General features: G+C 38.0%; 2 protein-coding genes and 1 pseudogene across 4 annotated transcripts; 2 read left to right on the forward strand and 1 right to left on the reverse strand.

The window, feature by feature from the left end:
* Positions 1-1,307: 1,307 nt before the first annotated feature.
* LOC110764803 (putative protein phosphatase 2C 27) lies at positions 1,308-4,766 on the forward strand (annotated as a pseudogene). Its single transcript, XR_015834498.1, has 4 exons — positions 1,308-1,798; positions 2,674-2,870; positions 3,143-3,354; positions 3,791-4,766. The product of XR_015834498.1 is annotated as a putative protein phosphatase 2C 27 (transcript).
* Positions 4,767-6,147: 1,381 nt separating this feature from the next.
* Positions 6,148-11,595, reverse strand: LOC110764805 (110 kDa U5 small nuclear ribonucleoprotein component CLO). 2 transcript variants are annotated; one of them, XM_021967832.2, is made up of 11 exons: positions 11,407-11,595; positions 10,348-11,104; positions 10,081-10,149; positions 8,760-9,953; positions 8,524-8,622; positions 8,283-8,441; positions 7,991-8,076; positions 7,713-7,911; positions 7,129-7,239; positions 6,809-7,015; positions 6,148-6,583 (listed from the first exon to the last, which is right to left on the reverse strand). In XM_021967832.2, exons 2-11 carry the CDS (start codon positions 11,092-11,094, stop codon positions 6,485-6,487), a joined length of 2,970 nt encoding a protein of 989 aa, XP_021823524.1. In that variant the 5' UTR covers positions 11,095-11,104; positions 11,407-11,595; the 3' UTR covers positions 6,148-6,484. The 2 variants fall into 2 exon arrangements, with proteins under 2 accessions (XP_021823524.1, XP_088106504.1); XM_088250378.1 differs by having other exon boundaries at positions 10,348-11,107.
* Positions 11,596-16,058: 4,463 nt separating this feature from the next.
* LOC110764794 (tRNA (guanine(37)-N(1))-methyltransferase 2-like) lies at positions 16,059-18,327 on the forward strand. Its single transcript, XM_021967818.2, has 7 exons — positions 16,059-16,164; positions 16,238-16,375; positions 16,587-16,614; positions 16,820-16,895; positions 17,199-17,721; positions 17,805-17,924; positions 18,146-18,327. Exons 1-7 carry the CDS (start codon positions 16,059-16,061, stop codon positions 18,325-18,327), a joined length of 1,173 nt encoding a protein of 390 aa, XP_021823510.1.
* Positions 18,328-18,360: the final 33 nt, after the last annotated feature.

The following is an 18,360-nucleotide window of genomic DNA, read 5'->3' on the forward strand; positions in this document are numbered from 1 at the left end:
TTTGAATTACCTTTTTAAAGGCATTTCTGTTCTCTCTTAGTTAAACTTTAAAATTTTGAAATAAACTTTAAACTTTAATTATGGGATGAACTCAGTTTCGAAAGCTAGACCCATTTGACTGGCAACTTATTTTCAATTATTATCTGCTAAAAGAAACCAAATATTGGATGATACTGCTGCTCAAGTTATGTTTATAATTTTTTTTGAAGTTCTAAATTTAGATTAATTTGTGGGAGATTGTGGTTCTAGTTGTTAAGTCTGAGATCCCAAGTCCGAATCCTCTCCATTTAATAATTTTGTGTGTGTAGGATTATGTATTATGATGTGTTCATTTGTTTGCTAGGTCAAAACAAAGATGTTCTTACACACACTGTAAATGTGCCAAGGTTCGAATTGAACTTGAGACTATTAGTTTACAAGTCAAGGTTCTTTTTCACTGCACTAGAGCCCGTTAACCGATCAAAACAGAGGTTCAACTGGTAGTGAGGGGCTTCATTCAGAAAGTGACGAACTATGGAAATAACAATTTGTAAATCATGAGCTAATGACAGTTGGAGGAGAAACCTTGTTACAAGTGGAGATTGATGACATGTGAAAGAGGGAACCAAAGAAAGATTGTTTGGTATGTAGCTTTGTTTGCGGTTTTTGGCCTGCATGATGTTTTCAAGCACTAAATGAGGCTCCATGACATAATAGATGATATATGTTTTCTTACCTAGATACTAACTAAGTGCGTGCCCAATTATAATCGTACAATCATAATTTTCCCATTGAATATGCCCTTTTAATTCACTTTCAAACTTTTTGGAGCAATTATTGCCCATTAAACAAAACAAAACAAATTATGGTTTTGAAGATTGTGGTGTGGTGTGGCGTGCGGGGTAGTAGTAGGAGTAGGAGTAGTAGTACAACTTCTTCCATAGATTTTATCATATAATTAGTCGATTTCTTACTAATATTTATTTAAAAACTCATTTTAGCATGACATATTATATAAAAATTCATTTTAGTATGACATGTTATACAAAATTTCTTATAAAGCCATTTGGAGTTGGGGAGAAAAAAAATCAAAACTAGCCACTTTTTACCGATTAAAAAATAACTAGTGGCTAATTTTGAGTTTTTCACTCCAAATATACTCTATAAGGACTTTTGTATATTATGTCGTGCTAAAATTGGTTTATTAGTGATTTTTTTTTTTTATTGAAGCAAGGCCACATTTCTAATATTCGTTAATACAATTTTATCTGAATATTGAAATACAGCAAATGAAAACACTTGGAATTTTATTTATGGTCTGCATTTCAATATTGAAATTGAGGAAAAGATAGAATAATATCAAAGAACCCAACGAACAAACTGATTTTCAGCCACGGTTTCACAGAAAAATCTGGAATTCTCTCTCTCTCTCTCTCTCTCTCTCTCTGTGAGAATACTACTACAATAAACAGAGGCCCTCATTCCACTCAAATATTTTCAGAATCTTCTCACCACAAATTTATATTTCATTTTCTCTGCTTCTTCTACTACTTTCAGATTCCCTCAGCAACTCGCTAAGAAACTGAGCACTAAAGAGAGCACCACCATTGTCATTTTCATCATAAGCATGTGCTTGATAGACGCAGAAAAGCTTGGTCAAGAAATGGGGAACATGGAGAATAATAACATCAATACCAACAACAGTAACAAGCAGTGGCCTTTGCAACGTGAAATCTTGCACAACCAGACGGAGAATTTGGACAAGGAAACTCCTTTGATGAGCTCCAGTATTTAGAAAACCATGTTAAACTCATTTCAAGTAAAAATTCTTCTTCTTTGACTGCTTAGCTTTATTGGGGTTCTCTCAAATTCGTAGCTTTTTAGGATCGTTCGGTTTAAATTGACTTCTGGGTCTTTGTTTTCTTATTGTGATTGATGATATTGACGGAAACTTTCTTTTGCCGGTCTTTCTTTGTGATATGTTTTTTCTTTTTTCCTTGAATTTTTTCTTTGATGATTGTTCTTTAATTGGCTTATGCGTGTGTAGTTGTCGTGGTCCAGTTTTTGCTCTTTATGTTTTTCTCAATCATTTCGTCTCGTGAATACAATTTCATTTTTGTATCTCTGCACTGTTCAATTAATTTTACTTATACTAGTTCAAATGCTCTGCTAATTTTTAGTTCATTTTGGGACACAGTTGTTTTGGAAATTGTTTTTCCTATTTAGTAAGCTAAGCTGCAATTCTTTGTTTTACTTTCAATTTACAAAAATTATGTACAGCCGGATGGTGATGACTAACGTTCTTGTTTTTCAAGGGTTTGTTTTGATTGGATTGTGTTGTAGTGGATCTCTTCTTTTATTTTCTGCTCCTAGAGTTCTTTGTCTTGAATTACATTTTATGTTACACTTTATGTGTTGACTGATTTTGATATTTCACAAACATTGTACAGTTTTTCATATCTCACAATTTTTTGCGAAACCCGATGATGCTGATGTTTTGATGCAATGTAACTTTTGTGATTGATTTGTGTTTCATTTTCTGGCTGGAGAACATTTTTTTCCAAGGAGAGTGTTGAATGTTGATATTATACTTGGAAAAAAAATTCATAATTTACTTGCTTGAGTCCTTGACCTGTTTACTTGAAATGCGTCATATTCTGATTCAAGTTCCATCATGTTGTTGGTTTTTTTTAGCTCGAAAGCATATGTGAGGATACAGTAGTTGTAGACAGAAAACAGAGCCTGCTGAACTTTTCCCTTCCCTTCGGTCAGGAGAGTGGTCTCATATTGGGGGCCGAACCCATATGGAGGATACTCATATATGCGTTTGTGACTTGGCTAAAAAGCTTGGTTATAATGTACTCAGTGAGCAAGCTATCTCCTTCTATGGTGTAAGTTTTTTCACCTTCTTCCATTGTATAACAATTCAAAAACCATCCCAATACTTCTCAAGGTTTTCATTGTAAACCATGGTTACAATGAGAACGAGAATATGAAGAAAAGTTTTTTGGACAATTTCTAAATACTAAAATAATTTTTTTTGGAACTTTAAGGGTACTTGTAACAGTTTAATGAAATCTCATGCATAACAATTCAGACATTTTTTATTTTACCAGATTTTGATGATGTAAATGGCAATTTAAAAAAAAAAAAAAAAAAACAGGTATTTGATGGCCAAGGAGGAAAGGATGCAGCACAATTTGTTCGTTACAATTTGCCAAGAGTAGTTGTTGAGGATGCTGACTTTCCATTAGAACTTGAAAAGGTGATAACAAAGTCATTTATGGAGACCGATGCTGCATTTGCAAAAACGTGCTCTCTTGAGTCTTCCCTTGCTTCTGGAACAACTGCACTCACTGCAATGATATGTGGGAGGTAAGGGTGTAGGTTCGTTGTTATCTGTAATAAGGTGTTGACTTACAACAGTAAGGTCTTGAGTAATCATTACTGCAAGTCTTGGCCATCAGATTAGAGAATAAGAGAAAAACTGATCAACCAATTCATGCGGGTGTCATGCTGAAGAATGAATTGTCTGTTGCATGAGCAAAACAAGAAATAAAAATGGTAAAGAAAACTGATGTTGTGTGACCAAATCTTGGTCGCAACTCGGGATTAGTGAGATTGAAGACTGAATTGATCATAATGGCTCAGAATAACCACACCCTATATCTCCCCATTTGATTTAATTATCTTACATCTATGCACCTTTGGCTATTCTCATGCCCTGTTCTTGAGACTGCTTAGTTTGTTTTTGTCAGACCTTTTCTGTGACAACTAGTCTGGTTCAGCTTATAATTATCCTTTTGGACAGGTCTTTGCTTGTGGCAAATGCCGGAGATTGCCGGGCTGTATTGTCACGATGTGGAGCGGCTGTAGAAATGTCAAAAGATCATAGGCCCTGCTGCACAAAAGAAAGAATGCAGATTGAATCCTTGGGTGGATATATTGATGATGGTTATCTAAATGGGCAGTTAGGTGGCACCCGTGCATTAGGTGATTGGCATCTAGAAGGAATGAAGGATGTGGGTGAAAGGGGAGGACCCTTGAGTGCTCTGAACCAGAACTTAAATTGATGACACTGACCAAGGATGATGAGTTTTTGATAATTGGTAGTGATGGATTATGGGATGCTTTCACCAGCCAAAATGCTGTTGCTTTTGCTCGAAGGAGACTCCAAGAGCACAATGACGTGAAATTGTGCTGCCAGGAAATAATAGAGGAGGCAATAAAGCGTGGAGCAAGCGATAATTTGACACTAGTTATGGTGAGTTTCCACTTGGAGCCACCTCCGCATGTGGTGGTAGAGAGGTCGAGTCAGACGAAGCAATTCTGCTGAGGGACTTCGGAATCTCAAATTCTTCTTAGAAGGATAGAATTACTTGTTTATTAGTTGATGTTCCCCTGATGGGCAAAGGTTCGAACCGGTAACAATACTACTTAGAAAATGGATGGGAGTTCGGCTTGTGTATATATATTCATCCTTCTATATCTGGTGCTCCAATCAGTTCCAGAGAAGATGGAACGATAAAGAAGACATTTGTATCATCACCAACTACTTGTACCCTTTTGGCAGACAATGGAGTTAAAATCTTATTCGAGGAATGGAATGTGTTGTATAACTGAGGTAGCCAGGCAGGTCTGACTTTGTGAAGGGGCTGTTCTGTTATTGTACCTTTGTTTTTCAAGGTATATGTAGATGTGTAGTGTACTTGCATTTGTTTGTCAGAACTCCTTCCATGTCTTGTAATACTTATAATTGTTATCCAAAGTCAAAGGTTTAAGCTTCACTTCGCTCTAAAACTGAGCGTGCGTTCCTTTGCCCTTGATGATCGGAATTGTTGACCTTTGTGGAGTTTTCTGATCAGCGTACTAGTTTTTGAATAGCGACGCAACAAATGCTTTTTATTTGGCTGCTCAAAAGCATCAAACATTTGTTTCTTCATGGGCTACCTCTGCAGCATGCAACTTGAATTTCAAACACTGGAACAGCTAATTTCGCTTCTGGAATGAATGAGCTACAAAACAATGAGATACAAACATACACAAATGAGTCCACCAATACCCCTTCTCTGAATGAAATCTACTTTTCTGGTATGAAAAGAAAGACAAAATAAAATATATATACATATATATATATATATATATATATATATATGCATTGAGAAAATCTCAACCATTAGTTTCTGATTTTGAATGCTCCAGATTGTTTGTGAATTGTGACAAGGATAGCCATTTTAATGACAATCCATGATGGTGTGTATTTGAACAAAAAAAATTATGCATGGAATCCAAAGAAGCAGTTCAACCATATTGGGATATCATAAGACGATCACAACAATTCAATTTCAAAATCACATACAAAAATCTAACTGGAGGAAGTACCTGTGTGCCTTATGTAAAAGGGCAACCAGTACAAGAAAGTGTAAGACACCAGCTTTGAAAAGAATAGGCAGAAAGCAAATGGTGCCACACCCGGTAACCTCCATGCCTCCAAAAAGCCAATTGCAGCCAAAGTATCTGCGCTGGTATCGACATCTACATTCTCTGTTCCAAGAAGACCTGCTTCCTCTGATTCCACTTTTCCCTCCAAATTCTCTATGCCATTAACTTCCACAATTATCTGAATCTCCTTTACCCGAGACTCAAATCCTAAGTCTTCTGGATTCACGGGGAGAAACAAAAACACTAAAATGCCGACCAAAATGACCAAAACCCCAGCCCCATCCAAATTCCATAACCCCAGACGCCACAACTGAACCAATAATGTTTCCAACTGAGGTATGTGAACTCCAGATCCCCATGATCAACCCCCTCTTTTCTTTCTCAAACCAGTTTCCCACCACTGCTACCACACAAGGCCAACCCAATTGACTAACCAACCCACAAAGAACTTGAACAGCCATAAAGTACCCCAACAATTGAACATCAAACCAACATCAAACAAAGAATATAGTTAATATGCCACTAGACATCATCCCAAACACAAGAAACAACCTCAAATCAATCCGATCACCGACATGCCCTGCAAAGTACATTCCAATCGAATTGGCAGAAAGAAATGCAAGATCAAGCGGGAGCATCCATCTGTGATGTCAACATGGCACATTGAAATTAACCAAACATTTCTCAATTGAATTCTAAAGTGAAAAAAATTATTAGCAAGCAGCGTGATCAAAACCTCTTGGATTACAGAGAAGAACAATCTCACTGTAATGTTACTGGTTTTTTGAAGAACAATCTCACTGTAATGTTACTGGTTTTTTGGTTTTTGTACGGAATTATAAGAAGGATACCAAAAATTATTTGGATACAAGTCACAGTCATAGGACACCTGAAAGTTACAATAGAAAAAATTTACTCTAGCATCCACCCATTTCCATTTCGTTTTTGTCACGTGGATTCCAATTCTAAGCTCAACATCACAATACTTCTACCAGTTTTCATCACATACTAAATTTGCCTACAATCTCCTCCCTAAACTTTGGATGCTATGAAGCCGCCGCCATCATATCATTTGCTGATGAAGATCCGCTGCTTGCTGAGCCAGTTCCACCATCATGGCCTCGTCGAAAAATTTGTTGATGCTCACATCCTCACTCATTCCCTGCCATTTGCAACAAAATAAAGAAAATCAGCAAATTTATGCCTAGATATGGCTTTCTTCTGCATTTCGTGAATTTCCAATAGCAACAGTACAACTATGGGAAAATTTTAGCATTCCTCGAACTTTGCCAGAAAGATACCAAAAGAGAGAGAGAGAGAGAGAGAGAGAGAGAGAGAGAGAGAGAGAGAGAGAGAGAGAGAGAGAGAGATGACAGAATGCTTTTACCTTCCTGCGTCTGGTTTTCACCATGAACTCACGGGCTAGGTGTTGAATTGGGGCAGGTTCCAGGGGTCGCAGAACGATACTCTTGTCAAGAGGATCCCCTGGAACTATAGCCCAGTGATCAAAGACTGATAGGCAAAAAGCCTGTCCTTGGGTGTGGTACCTCAAGTCTGTTTCAAACCCGAAAGATTCGATAACTGGTAAAAATGCCTGAATTTATCCAATTGAAACACTTGTCAGCAAGAGTCTCCTCCCTCATGACAAAACGAAGAACCAACAGAATGAAATTGGAACTCTACATAAACAAAGCTGAGCCAACAAACCTTAACAATATAAGCAGGGGTCCCAGGTTGAGGAACATCAGCCGTAACATGTCCACGCCTGCGAGATAGAACAGTGTAGATAGCAGAAATACAGTCGATTGGTGTTTGTATCTGAAACAACAGCATAAAAAATCAATCAGAAAATCAAAGTAAAGCTCCCCTCATTGAAGTGACAGGATATTCATATTAAGCAATCTAAGTTCATCAAGATCTCTATTTAAAAGGAAAATCAAATAAATAGATCATTTTTGTAGCTTTGAGAAATAATTTGTTTCGTTTCACCTATGTTTGGTAACACAAAAATATAAATAAATAAGAGAGCATAACAGCAAATTTACACATTAACTTTTTTACTTTGAAAGATTACATTTTGACTTCCAAAAGGATAAAATGTGTAATAGGATGGGGGATTCTAAACTGGTTATAGCAACTAAAAGTGAGCAGCTTGTTCAGCTTTAATGTCCACACTTGTCACCTTAACCACCATGTTGGTCCTCATTTACATCAAAAGAAATAAGTACCTGAATATAACCTTCCTTGAAAATCAATCTCATTGTGATATAAATCAAAAAGGAAGAATTTACCTCCACATAATATACTGGCTCCATAAGCCGTGGGGTTGCCATTAAGAATGATGAATAGGCCACACGACGAGATGTGGGAATGATCTGACCAGATCCACGATGCAATGGCTCTTGTGCAATCCTTGCATCCACTATTTTGAACTTCACATTTCTGATGGGTTCATCACAAAGGGGTCCTTCTCGAGCACCCCACTGAAACCTGTCCCCCATAACATTATGGTAAGCAATAAACTGAAACAATAACATGGGGCAAAAGAACAAGAATTCATTTCAAATACCCTTGAACAATTGAATCCTTCACAGCATTCAGCAAGCTTTTGTCAACTTCAGTTGAAAGTGTATCGTCTAATAGAATGTTAGGTCCCTGCACATATACCCTTGTGTCAAACAAAAGCATGCAAGGCATGGAATGTATAACTAGAATTCAAGGAAAGGAAGGAGAAAGGGTAATGAATAAAGGAAAGTTTGTATAGAAGATACATAAAGTTTATGTTAGGATTAAAAAGGTACAAAGGACATAAAAACTTTGTAAACATAATAATGTTACACGTTGCTTAACAGGTGAATTACCTGCTTATCAGGGCCAAATGCCCATATGGACCGTGCAGCGAGAACATCCCACTCATATCTAGTCTGGAAGAAATTGCCTATATCCTTCCGAGACCAATCAATGCTTACAACACCATTCTCAATGTCCTCCGCAAGTCCTCTCTCCAACGGCTCTGCAATCTACATATGGACAACGGCTTTTAGGTGATCATAATTTGAAAAAGTATCTCATTAAAGTTCTGGAAATGAAGTTGCTTCTTACCATAGTTATTTTATTCTTCTTGTTGGGTGTTTCAGCAAAACATTTCATTGATGAGGACTCCACCACTGTTTCACAAAATGAAACAACAGGATCCGCAACCTACATTGTAAGTGAAACATACAAAACAAAAGAACATCCATTAACAAAAGAAGAAAATAAAATTTTGACATCTTTAAGAGGTGGAAAAGGTACATAATAAAAGTGAAGAAAATATGAGAAGTGTGAGCAACAAATACCTTAACTTCTACTTCAGAATAGAGCTCTCTAAGGTCCTTCATTATTGAATCCAAATACAGTTCTCCTGTACCTAAGATTGTGTGCTCCCCAGACTCCTCAACTTTTGTGATTGCAAGTGGGTAACTCTTGCTGATCTTTCTAAGACCCTCCACCATTTTTGGCAACTCACTTGGATTTAGAGGCTCAGTTGCCGTCTTCACAACTGGCAGCGTATTGAACTGAAGAGGACGGAATATGTAAGCATCCTCATCATAATACTCATTACAGAGGGTGGCAGTTTTCATAATAGAAGCATCTACACCTTCAATAAGAACCCAAGTACCAGGAGGAGCCTCAGCTATGGGTATCCTATCTCGAGCTTGATAAAGCCATAATTTTGTCACCTCTTTGACTGTCATGTCTTCCTCATCCTCTGGTGAATAGCCTTCTCCCAATACGCGTACAGTCTGCCCTGTCTGAATCTTGCCACTATAAACTCTACCAAATGCATCAAACACACTACAGTCGGACTTGGGATACAATTTGGTTACATTGACCATTAAAGGACCATCAGGTTCACAATTTTTCATGGCCTTGTAAATCAAAGAGTCTTTTGGTCCAGTATATATGTGGTCAACTTTCCTAGTTGCGGCATCTTTAGGGGAAGGAATATGCTGAACCAGCATATCAGTGAAGCCTGAGGCAGATCCGAAAACTGAGCTACAAGCCAACCTCAGCAGAGGTCTAACATTCAATTTATAAGCTGCATTGCTAAGGGTGACACCAAATTCTGCAAGAGTTGCCTCCACACTCTTTTTATGTTCTCCAATTACCTGGCTATAAATTTTATACAGGGGTTCAAGCACAAACTCGACAAATGATCTTTCTCCTCCATCAACAGGGGGTTTTCTCTTGAAAGTCCTGTCACCCCTATGATAGTACATATCTCCCCAGAGACGAGAAGCAAGCTTATCTGCATCAAGGTTGACACCATGAAGTTTAATATATAGCTTTGCAAATGATTGCAACGTGAATGACCATCCTGCGGTAGCACTTGCAAAGCAAACATTTCCTGCCAAAGGATCAATAATTTGCACATTGCCAGCAGTTGAAGAGGCAGCAGTTATGTGGTTATTAATGACTTCCAAAGTATGCCTTAGCTTGAAGTAAGCATCCCTTGGGGGCAATTTAAGTTCTGTTATCAACCTGTCAACCTTTCACATGAAAATTAATGTTTGTAAGAATACCAGTACAGTTAATGGAAGTGCGCAACTTCATATTCTGACCAAATGGAAATAAAATTGAGAACTAAAGCAGCTCTAGAATATGGAAAAATTATACCTTGTTGATTACAACCACAATTGGTAGGCGATCTTGGATTGCATGGCGTATAGCCCTCTCGGTATTTACCTGTTCATCAAAATCATAAACTTTTTTAAATAAGCAGTATATCCTACCTGTTCAGATGTTCTTCCACAAATGAGGCAGTGACATGTGACAGCTATATCATGTTCATGACAGAGCTTCAATTGAAAAAATAGAAAACTATACCATAATCAAGGACTCTCGTCCGCATAATCTATAGAAAACTACAGATGAGTTGCTTACCATCATTCCTTCAGCAGCATCCACAATTAAGACAGCACCATCAGCAAGCCTGAGGGCAGCAGTCATTTCATCAGAGAAATTGACATGACCAGGTGTATCCATGATGTTGCACAGGTACGATTTAGACTTGCTATCCTCAAGTACAAGGGACATAGGAACTGCTTTAATAGATATCCTTCTCTCTTGCTCATCAATCCTTGTATCCGTGTACCTCATGTGCTTATCACTATTTGCATCGAAAGTGGACATATGGTGGGTCTGCTCCACCAACATATCCATGAATATTGTCTTTCCATGCTGCAAGTGCCCCACAAGAGCAACATTCCGAACAAGAGAAGGGTTTGACATGAGACCCAAAAGGAATTGGTTAGACACGTAGGTGGAAGAATCCTTGACGCCAACCTCAAACTTGACATTCCTAACAGGCTTGATAATGGGCTGTTCTAGGGGTTGAGCATCTTCGTCCATGACCAAAGTCTCAACATCTTCCCCATAAACCTCTTCCGCGGTAGGATAATACTTTTTGTCCTCAGCAAGAACAACCTGATTATCCATATCAACATCATTGGAGGTAGCAGCTAGCCACCCATTGGAAGCCGCTGCTGCATCGTCACCATCAGATGCAGCCCCATCGTCTTGCCTATCTGGAAGCTCTCCATCATCATCATCCTCTCTATCACTTTCTTGGTCAGACTCAATTTCAGGCCCTATATAGTTCCCGAACTCGTCGTACAGACTGTCATCCATATTATCTAATCTGCTATTTTATACAAGTGATTAGTTCACTCAGCAACAATACAGCCACTAAAATCAGAGAATAGAAGGATAAAGCAATAGAATTGAAGTTTGAACGAAGATAATTGAGTTATAGGGCAAAATCCCAACAGAAACTCTATAGACTAACATCTGAAAACCTAATAGATGCTCCTGCATCATCTAAGCAACAGAAAGGGACTCTTCTAATTTTGGAAATCTCGCAACAGGTTTGAATGAAATCTAATGAGATAAAAGAAATACATACATTAGTAAGTGGAAATGTGAAGCAGAGAAAGGGCGTACCTGAAAAGCTAGGGCAGAGAGACGGCTGTGGAGTCACTGTTCTTGGCGGTGAGCGTCGAGAGACAATCTCTAATTAGTATCTAAAGAAAAAAGGAAAGTGGAAGCCGGAGCTTCTTAGACCATCGGCTACTGCGGTAGGCTGAGAGAGGGATTAGGGTTTAAGCAGTTCAAATGGCGGGTGGAAAACTCGTCTAGTACGGTGTCGTTGCCGCGAAGAGATTTACGGGCTGCTACTCAAACTAAATGGGCCCAATTTGAAAGTGAGCGGCCCATCTAATTCACTTTTGGGCCCTATCAAAATTGAATGGGCTTTTATTACAAAAAAAGAAAAAGGAAAATGTTGGATGAAAGCGTTGACTGAAAAATCGATATTATCGGCGATATTTCGCCGATAATATCGTTTTTTTGAGGGGGCGATATTTTCGCACCAATCCACGCTATTATCGTCAATATATCGAGATATAATCAGTGTTTTCAAGGACATACCTTCACGCGCGTCGGAGCGAGGCGGCAAGAAATCGCCTGATGCGGTTGGCTGTTTCGCAAGTTTCACGTTTAGCGCGGTGAGGCGTGGGAAGGCATGACAAGGCGCTGCAAGGCGTGGCCAGGCAGACAAGGCGTTTCAACCCTAAACCTTGTGTATTCTCCAAGCGGCGCGAGGAAGAAGAAGAGTCTGCGAGGAAGAAGAAGAGTTCGTGTGAATATTTTTTAGGGAGTTTCACTAAAACACCCAAAATGGGGGCTGAAATTATAAAAAAACCCAACACCCAAAACACTTTATAAACACACCCAAAACCCATCAATACACACACTCAAAATCCATTTATAAACACACCCAAAAAATATACAATTGTTGATTTTGGGGTTGATTTTGGGTGTGTTTCTATGTTTAAATAGTGTGTGGATTTTTTTATAAATACATGTCTAGGGTTGGGTTTATTTATAATAATCTATATTTTTTAGGGTTGTTTGAAACGACGTCGTTTCACTTTCAGCCCTTCTTAAAACTGAGGTTACTTAAATGAAAGTTGAAACGCAGGTTCAGTTTTTTTTATTGCGTTTTTTCTAATTAATTAATATATTAAGTTAATACACGTTGTCTATTCTATATATCAATGGGAGATTCTACTTCAATTTCTTGCCTTTAGTTGGAGCAGGCCGTTGTGTATTCAATAAGAATTACCTTTTTTGTTAATATATCAACAAATGGACCTTTATATATCGTACAATAATAATTTCTACACATAGACCTATATATATATAAATTGTTATAGTTAAATAAGAATTAGTTGTAGAATTTAATTATATTGTATTATTTATAATTTTTTTTAATAAATAGATTAATGTTTAAAATGCATACGCCTCACTGCTTCAAGGCTTACGCCTTGTATAACGTGACTAAAACGCCTCGTATCAACGCATCGCCTTTCAAAACATTGGCGATAATATCAGAGGCGATAATTTCAACACTCATGTATCTTACCATGTAATGTATAAAGTGTAAAATATTTTAGTAATTCATTATATATAAATGATTATGGTGTGTTTAATATTCTTTCATTAATTACTACATATTTTCTACACTCACAGTGTTTGCCAGCTCGCTATATAATCAACTTAAATAAGTTAAATCCATCATGCAATGCATTTCCTTCCAATTTTTTGTGATAAACTAATAGATAATAGACTAAATAAACATCCTGCAAAGTTTCAATAAAAATTTCCAAGTTTTTATTACAAATTCCGTAGTTTTTATTCAATTTTTATTGATATCGATAATATCCCGATATTTCCATCGAAATTTCCATGTTTTTGGACTACCGATATTTCCGATATCACCGATATTTTAGACCTTGGATGAAAGTGAATTTGATGTGCATTTGAAACTGTGGGCACTTCGGATCCCTCGCAAGGTCGCCACTCGAATACTCTGTGTAGCTGCCAAGTATGTTGTACGGACACTGCCAATAAGGTCGGAGTATCGGCAGCACAGACTCGCGTTGAAGACGACCAACGAATTGGACACGTTCAAGACACTCCCCGAACATGCGTCAAACTATGGTCAAGACATGACTCGGAAATTCTTGAAAAAATTTCTGAGTTGCAGAGGAGGCTTTGTGTGTAGGAATCAACGCGTGTGTTGCTGCTTCTTTTTCTTTAAAACGGTAGGCCTTACTTGCTTGATTTGCAGACGGTAGGCGGCTACCTCGTTACAGAGGCGCTGTGTTAGCGCGAGGAAGAAGAAGAGGATATCTGACTTCCTTTAGTCTTCTCAAAACAAATTGAACGACGTCGTGTTCTGACCCATAAAACAGAAGAAGGAAGAATGATGCCATTGTCACGTGGGTAAAGCCCACTAGGTCTAGGTGAAACGCGCGTTTGGTTTTTAAGTCTTTTTTTTTGGATGAGATCCAAGGGTGTCCACCGCCGACAGTAGTGACTAATCCCTTTCGCCGTGGGAGCTCTCCAAAGGAGGTAAACAGCTGGCCACGAAATGCGCTCCATTCCCATGGGCGGGGATCGAACCCCCAACCACATGGTTAAGGAATGAGGTGGTCTAACACGTTTGGTATCATTTTGTATTGTAATTGAAAACAAATAGCAACTTAATGGGCTAAGGCCTGGTTTCATGATAATGGTTGATGGGTAAATTATTTAAAAAGTTTCTCCTATGGGCCAATATAATGTGTTAATTTAATAATAATTTATATAAACTTAATAAATTAATTATTTTTTAAATTGCCGTGTCTTAGTTTTTTCATAGTTCCCTTGTCATCCTGTTGCGTTTCTATGTCCCCGTACCCGTATCCATTCAACATAGGCTGCCAATGCAATGTATTGGATGCTAAAAGTTTATATAATTTTGATGGTATTTTATTTGCAGATATTTGCTTGATAAACCCCGCATAAAACCGATTACCGACGACCCTTGTCATCAAAACAAGAAGGCCTTGCAAGAACAAAGTAAAAGAGTAAAAGTCCAACTGTGAGAAACAAAACATTTTAACAGTATATATGTGGGAACACACTCCATGCAGATTGTGAGTTAAAAATGAAGCTAGGTCAATATTGAGGCCAGAAGCGAGTGAAACATACATCATAGATAACTTTTGCAATGACATCCTTGTAAGGAAGTAATTCGTCATGAATATTCAGATAGGCAACATGACCTGCATGAGCATGAAGCAATGTTAGTCCAGCAATCCTTGTATACTAAACTGATAATAAACACTAAACAAAGAGTTATCAAGTTTTGCACAGTAACTTGGGATTGTAAAACTATGTAGAAAATGTGCAAGACGTTGGCGAACTCTGAGTATCCAGGAGGTAGAATGTGCTTCAATATATGGTCTGAAATCATAACAATCAGTAAGAAATTTGAAAATCATTGAACAAATACAAGACCTTATCAGTTAGAAACTCTGTATGCAATGCAAGAGTGCAATGCAAGAGTAGGGGTGTGTGTGTGTGTGTATGAGGTTATGCAAAAGAAAGAGATTAATGAAAGAAAAAGATACCAAAAAAGCATCAAATCGACCTGCACCCCAATATGAGTATCCAGGTGTCAACGAATATGGAACTACTTCAATCTTGCATAAACCCCTTACTTCATCGAGACTTTTTTAACGAAGAAATTATTAAATTTTCATGTTGGGAGACATTAAATATTTCCCATGTTTGTTTTGATAATAATTTATTATTACTACCATGTTATTTGTTCCAAAAGCAGTAATAAATGTGTTTTTTAGTCAAAAGAGGTGAGCTAATATTAAACAAAAAGCAATCACAGCCCAGGGTACAAAGAGATTATGGGCTAATATTTTTTGGAGTAGGATTAGCTTATAAAGTTTGTACTAAGTTTAGTATTTTAAACATTTTACACCGTACTAGAGCTCAACCTAGCTTGTACATGGATCCGTTCTTATTCAGGGGCAAAGTGAGACTCAAATACATTTTCAGGGGTATATAAAAAAATTAGCCAAATATTAATATAGAGAGAGAAAATGGAATGGGAAAGTCAATTAAAAAAAATTAATTACAATATATCATTATATTAAATAAATATATAAAAAATTAGTTTGTTTAATTTTAGCCATTCATTGTACTCTACTAATAGTTGAAAACTTGTGTCAAATAAAAGAAGGATAATTATCCTTGACAATTTCACATTTTTTCGTCCAAAATATCCAATAAGGCCTTGTTTCTTTTCGAATATTTTAAAAGTATAGCCGCGCGGCTATACTCTATAAAGACATTCTAGACGAACACGAAGCTTGCACTCGCAGAGTACGAAACTTGCACTCGCAGTCAAGCCATTTCGCTTCTCTATCAACTCAAGCTTCGATTTGTTTTCTTTGGTTTCGGCTGCTTCGTCCTCCGGGTTCGGCAACTAAAAAAGACCCAACCTGCCCAGGCGCCCGCCTAGCTACCGCCTAGCCGCCTAGCGCCCTCCTAGCAACCGCCTAGCCGCCTCGCGCCCTCCTAGCAACCGCCTAGCCGCCTCGCGCTCGCCTAGCAACCGCCTAGCAACCTCGCGCCTTCCTAGCAACCGCCTAGCCGCCTCGAGCCCGCCTAGCGACCGCCCAGCCACCTAGCCGCCTGCCTAGGCCGATTTTTCGAACACTGCGATTGACTGAAAGTCTGAAACAACAATGGCCTGTTTCAGCGTCCTTTGGCTTCTTTTGCAGTCTATGCCTTCTCAGCTGCTTCTGGTTTCATGTGTCCATGGCTCAAAATGCTACACCGATCCATCTGAAGGTACTAGCCATCTTTCAGGTATAGCATAAATACGTTATGTGATGTGTACGCAATGATTGAATTGAGAATGCAGTGACGGCGTTGATCTCAATATTCAAGCAATGGGACATGCAAGCCCTACCTATCAGTGAAGGAGAGCAATGCATTGGATTTGCTATCAATGGAAGCGAGTTTGAAAAGCCAGAGAATAATCCAGCCATCACTTGTGACTGTACTTATGGCAAAAATACTACCTGCCACATCACCAAACTGTATGTTATTACCCTCCTCTCTCTCTCTCTCTCTCTCTCTCTCTCTCTCTCTCTCTCCGTATTCTTTAGTCTTGTGTTGTTGACTGTAGCAAATCAATTAGTTATCAAGTTTAGAAAACTAAGCAGAACGTGCCTGATATATCAATTGTAATATTAAGTGCCTAACTGGAGTGGAAGTTCCTTCATCTTTTGAAACTATAGTTAAGTACTCTCTTCATGATTCTATTTTTTTTCCTCATTATGTGTTTGTCTTCATACTCAGAGTTCACCAACATCTTGCGCACATTTTCTACATAGTTTTACAATCCCAAGTTACTGTGCAAAACTTGATAACTCTTTGTTTAGTGTTTATTATCAGTTTAGTATACAAGGATTGCTGGACTAACATTGCTTCATGCTCATGCAGGTCATGTTGCCTATCTGAATATTCATGACGAATTACTTCCTTACAAGGATGTCATTGCAAAAGTTATCTATGATGTATGTTTCACTCGCTTCTGGCCTCAATATTGACCTAGCTTCATTTTTAACTCACAATCTGCATGGAGTGTGTTCCCACATATATACTGTTAAAATGTTTTGTTTCTCACAGTTGGACTTTTACTCTTTTACGTTGTTCTTGCAAGGCCTTCTTGTTTTGACAAGGTTATTGTTATGGAAATTTTTGTCATTGTAAGCTTAGTGTTGGCACTTGCATTCTCTTTATATATGCAATTTCTCAATCATAAGAAAATGTACCATGTTTCTACATATATGTCTTGTTTGGCCTTTTTTTATTATCAGAAAAAGTATCCAAGAATCAAGATAATTGTTAATAAAGTCGGAACGATTGAAAATGAGTTCCGTTTGCCAAAGTTTGAAGTTTTAGCAGGGGAAGATGATATGGTTACAGAAGTGAAACAATATGGAGCGACTTTCAAGCTTGATTACAGCTTGGTCTATTGGAATTCAAGATTGGAGCATGAACATATAAGGTTAGTTTCTCAGTTTCAAGCTGGGGAAATCATATGTGACATGTTTGCTGGTATTGGCCCTTTTGCTATCCCTGCAGCACAGAAGGGATGCATAGTGTATGCAAATGACTTAAATCAGGATAGCATCCGTTATCTGAAGATCAATGCAGAAACTAACAAGGTTGATAATCGTGTTCGTGCGTACAATATTGATGCAAGAAAATTTATTTCTCAATTGATGGCAGTGCCCAACAGCGATGAAAAATCAGATTCTGATGTCTCCATGCTGAAAAATGGCGAGCAATGTGACATTCAGGGCAATCAGGAACCAAAATCTGAAATTGGGCTACCTGGTAATATACATGTGAAAATATTGCGATCTTTCAGTTTGCGTGAACTGTTACTTGCAACTTTCTTAATCTTCAGTTTCTCACAGTTGGGGTGAAAGAAGTACCAGATACTGTTATTAGTAATCTGGACGCTTTACAAGCTTCCAGCAGGAATGCTGATTCATCAGTACCTCCAGTTAAAAGACCTTCAGATAGTTGTCAATCAGGTATCATTGTCACCACAAATATGTGTTTGGTTCACTGAAGTTGATGTAATCATTACTGCTTCCTGGTTTATTTATAAGGTTTAAGTATCCTTATTGTTGGTGTTAGATGCATACCTGATTTCCCTTCCTCTCCAACAATAATTGCATGTACAATGTCATTTTGATTGATATATATTTTGGTTGGGATTGCTAAGTTATTTCCCTTGCATTTCCCTTTGCAGAGAATGAAGGTGTTGATGGCACTAGTGCTTTTGTAGCTGATAGGAGAAAAGGAAGCAAGACTAAGAGAATGAGAGGCCCTGAGATCTCCGATGTTAAGACTTGGAAGCATGTAGATCATGTGATAATGAATCTACCTGCATCTGCTCTTCAATTTCTAGGTACAGATGACTTTTGTGGATAGTTTTGAATCTGATTATCTATACCCCTTTGGTAT

The sequence above is a fragment of the Prunus avium genome, chromosome 3 (genome assembly GCF_965620075.1).
Source record: "Prunus avium chromosome 3, drPruAviu1.hap1.1, whole genome shotgun sequence".
Lineage (NCBI taxonomy): Eukaryota > Viridiplantae > Streptophyta > Magnoliopsida > Rosales > Rosaceae > Prunus > Prunus avium.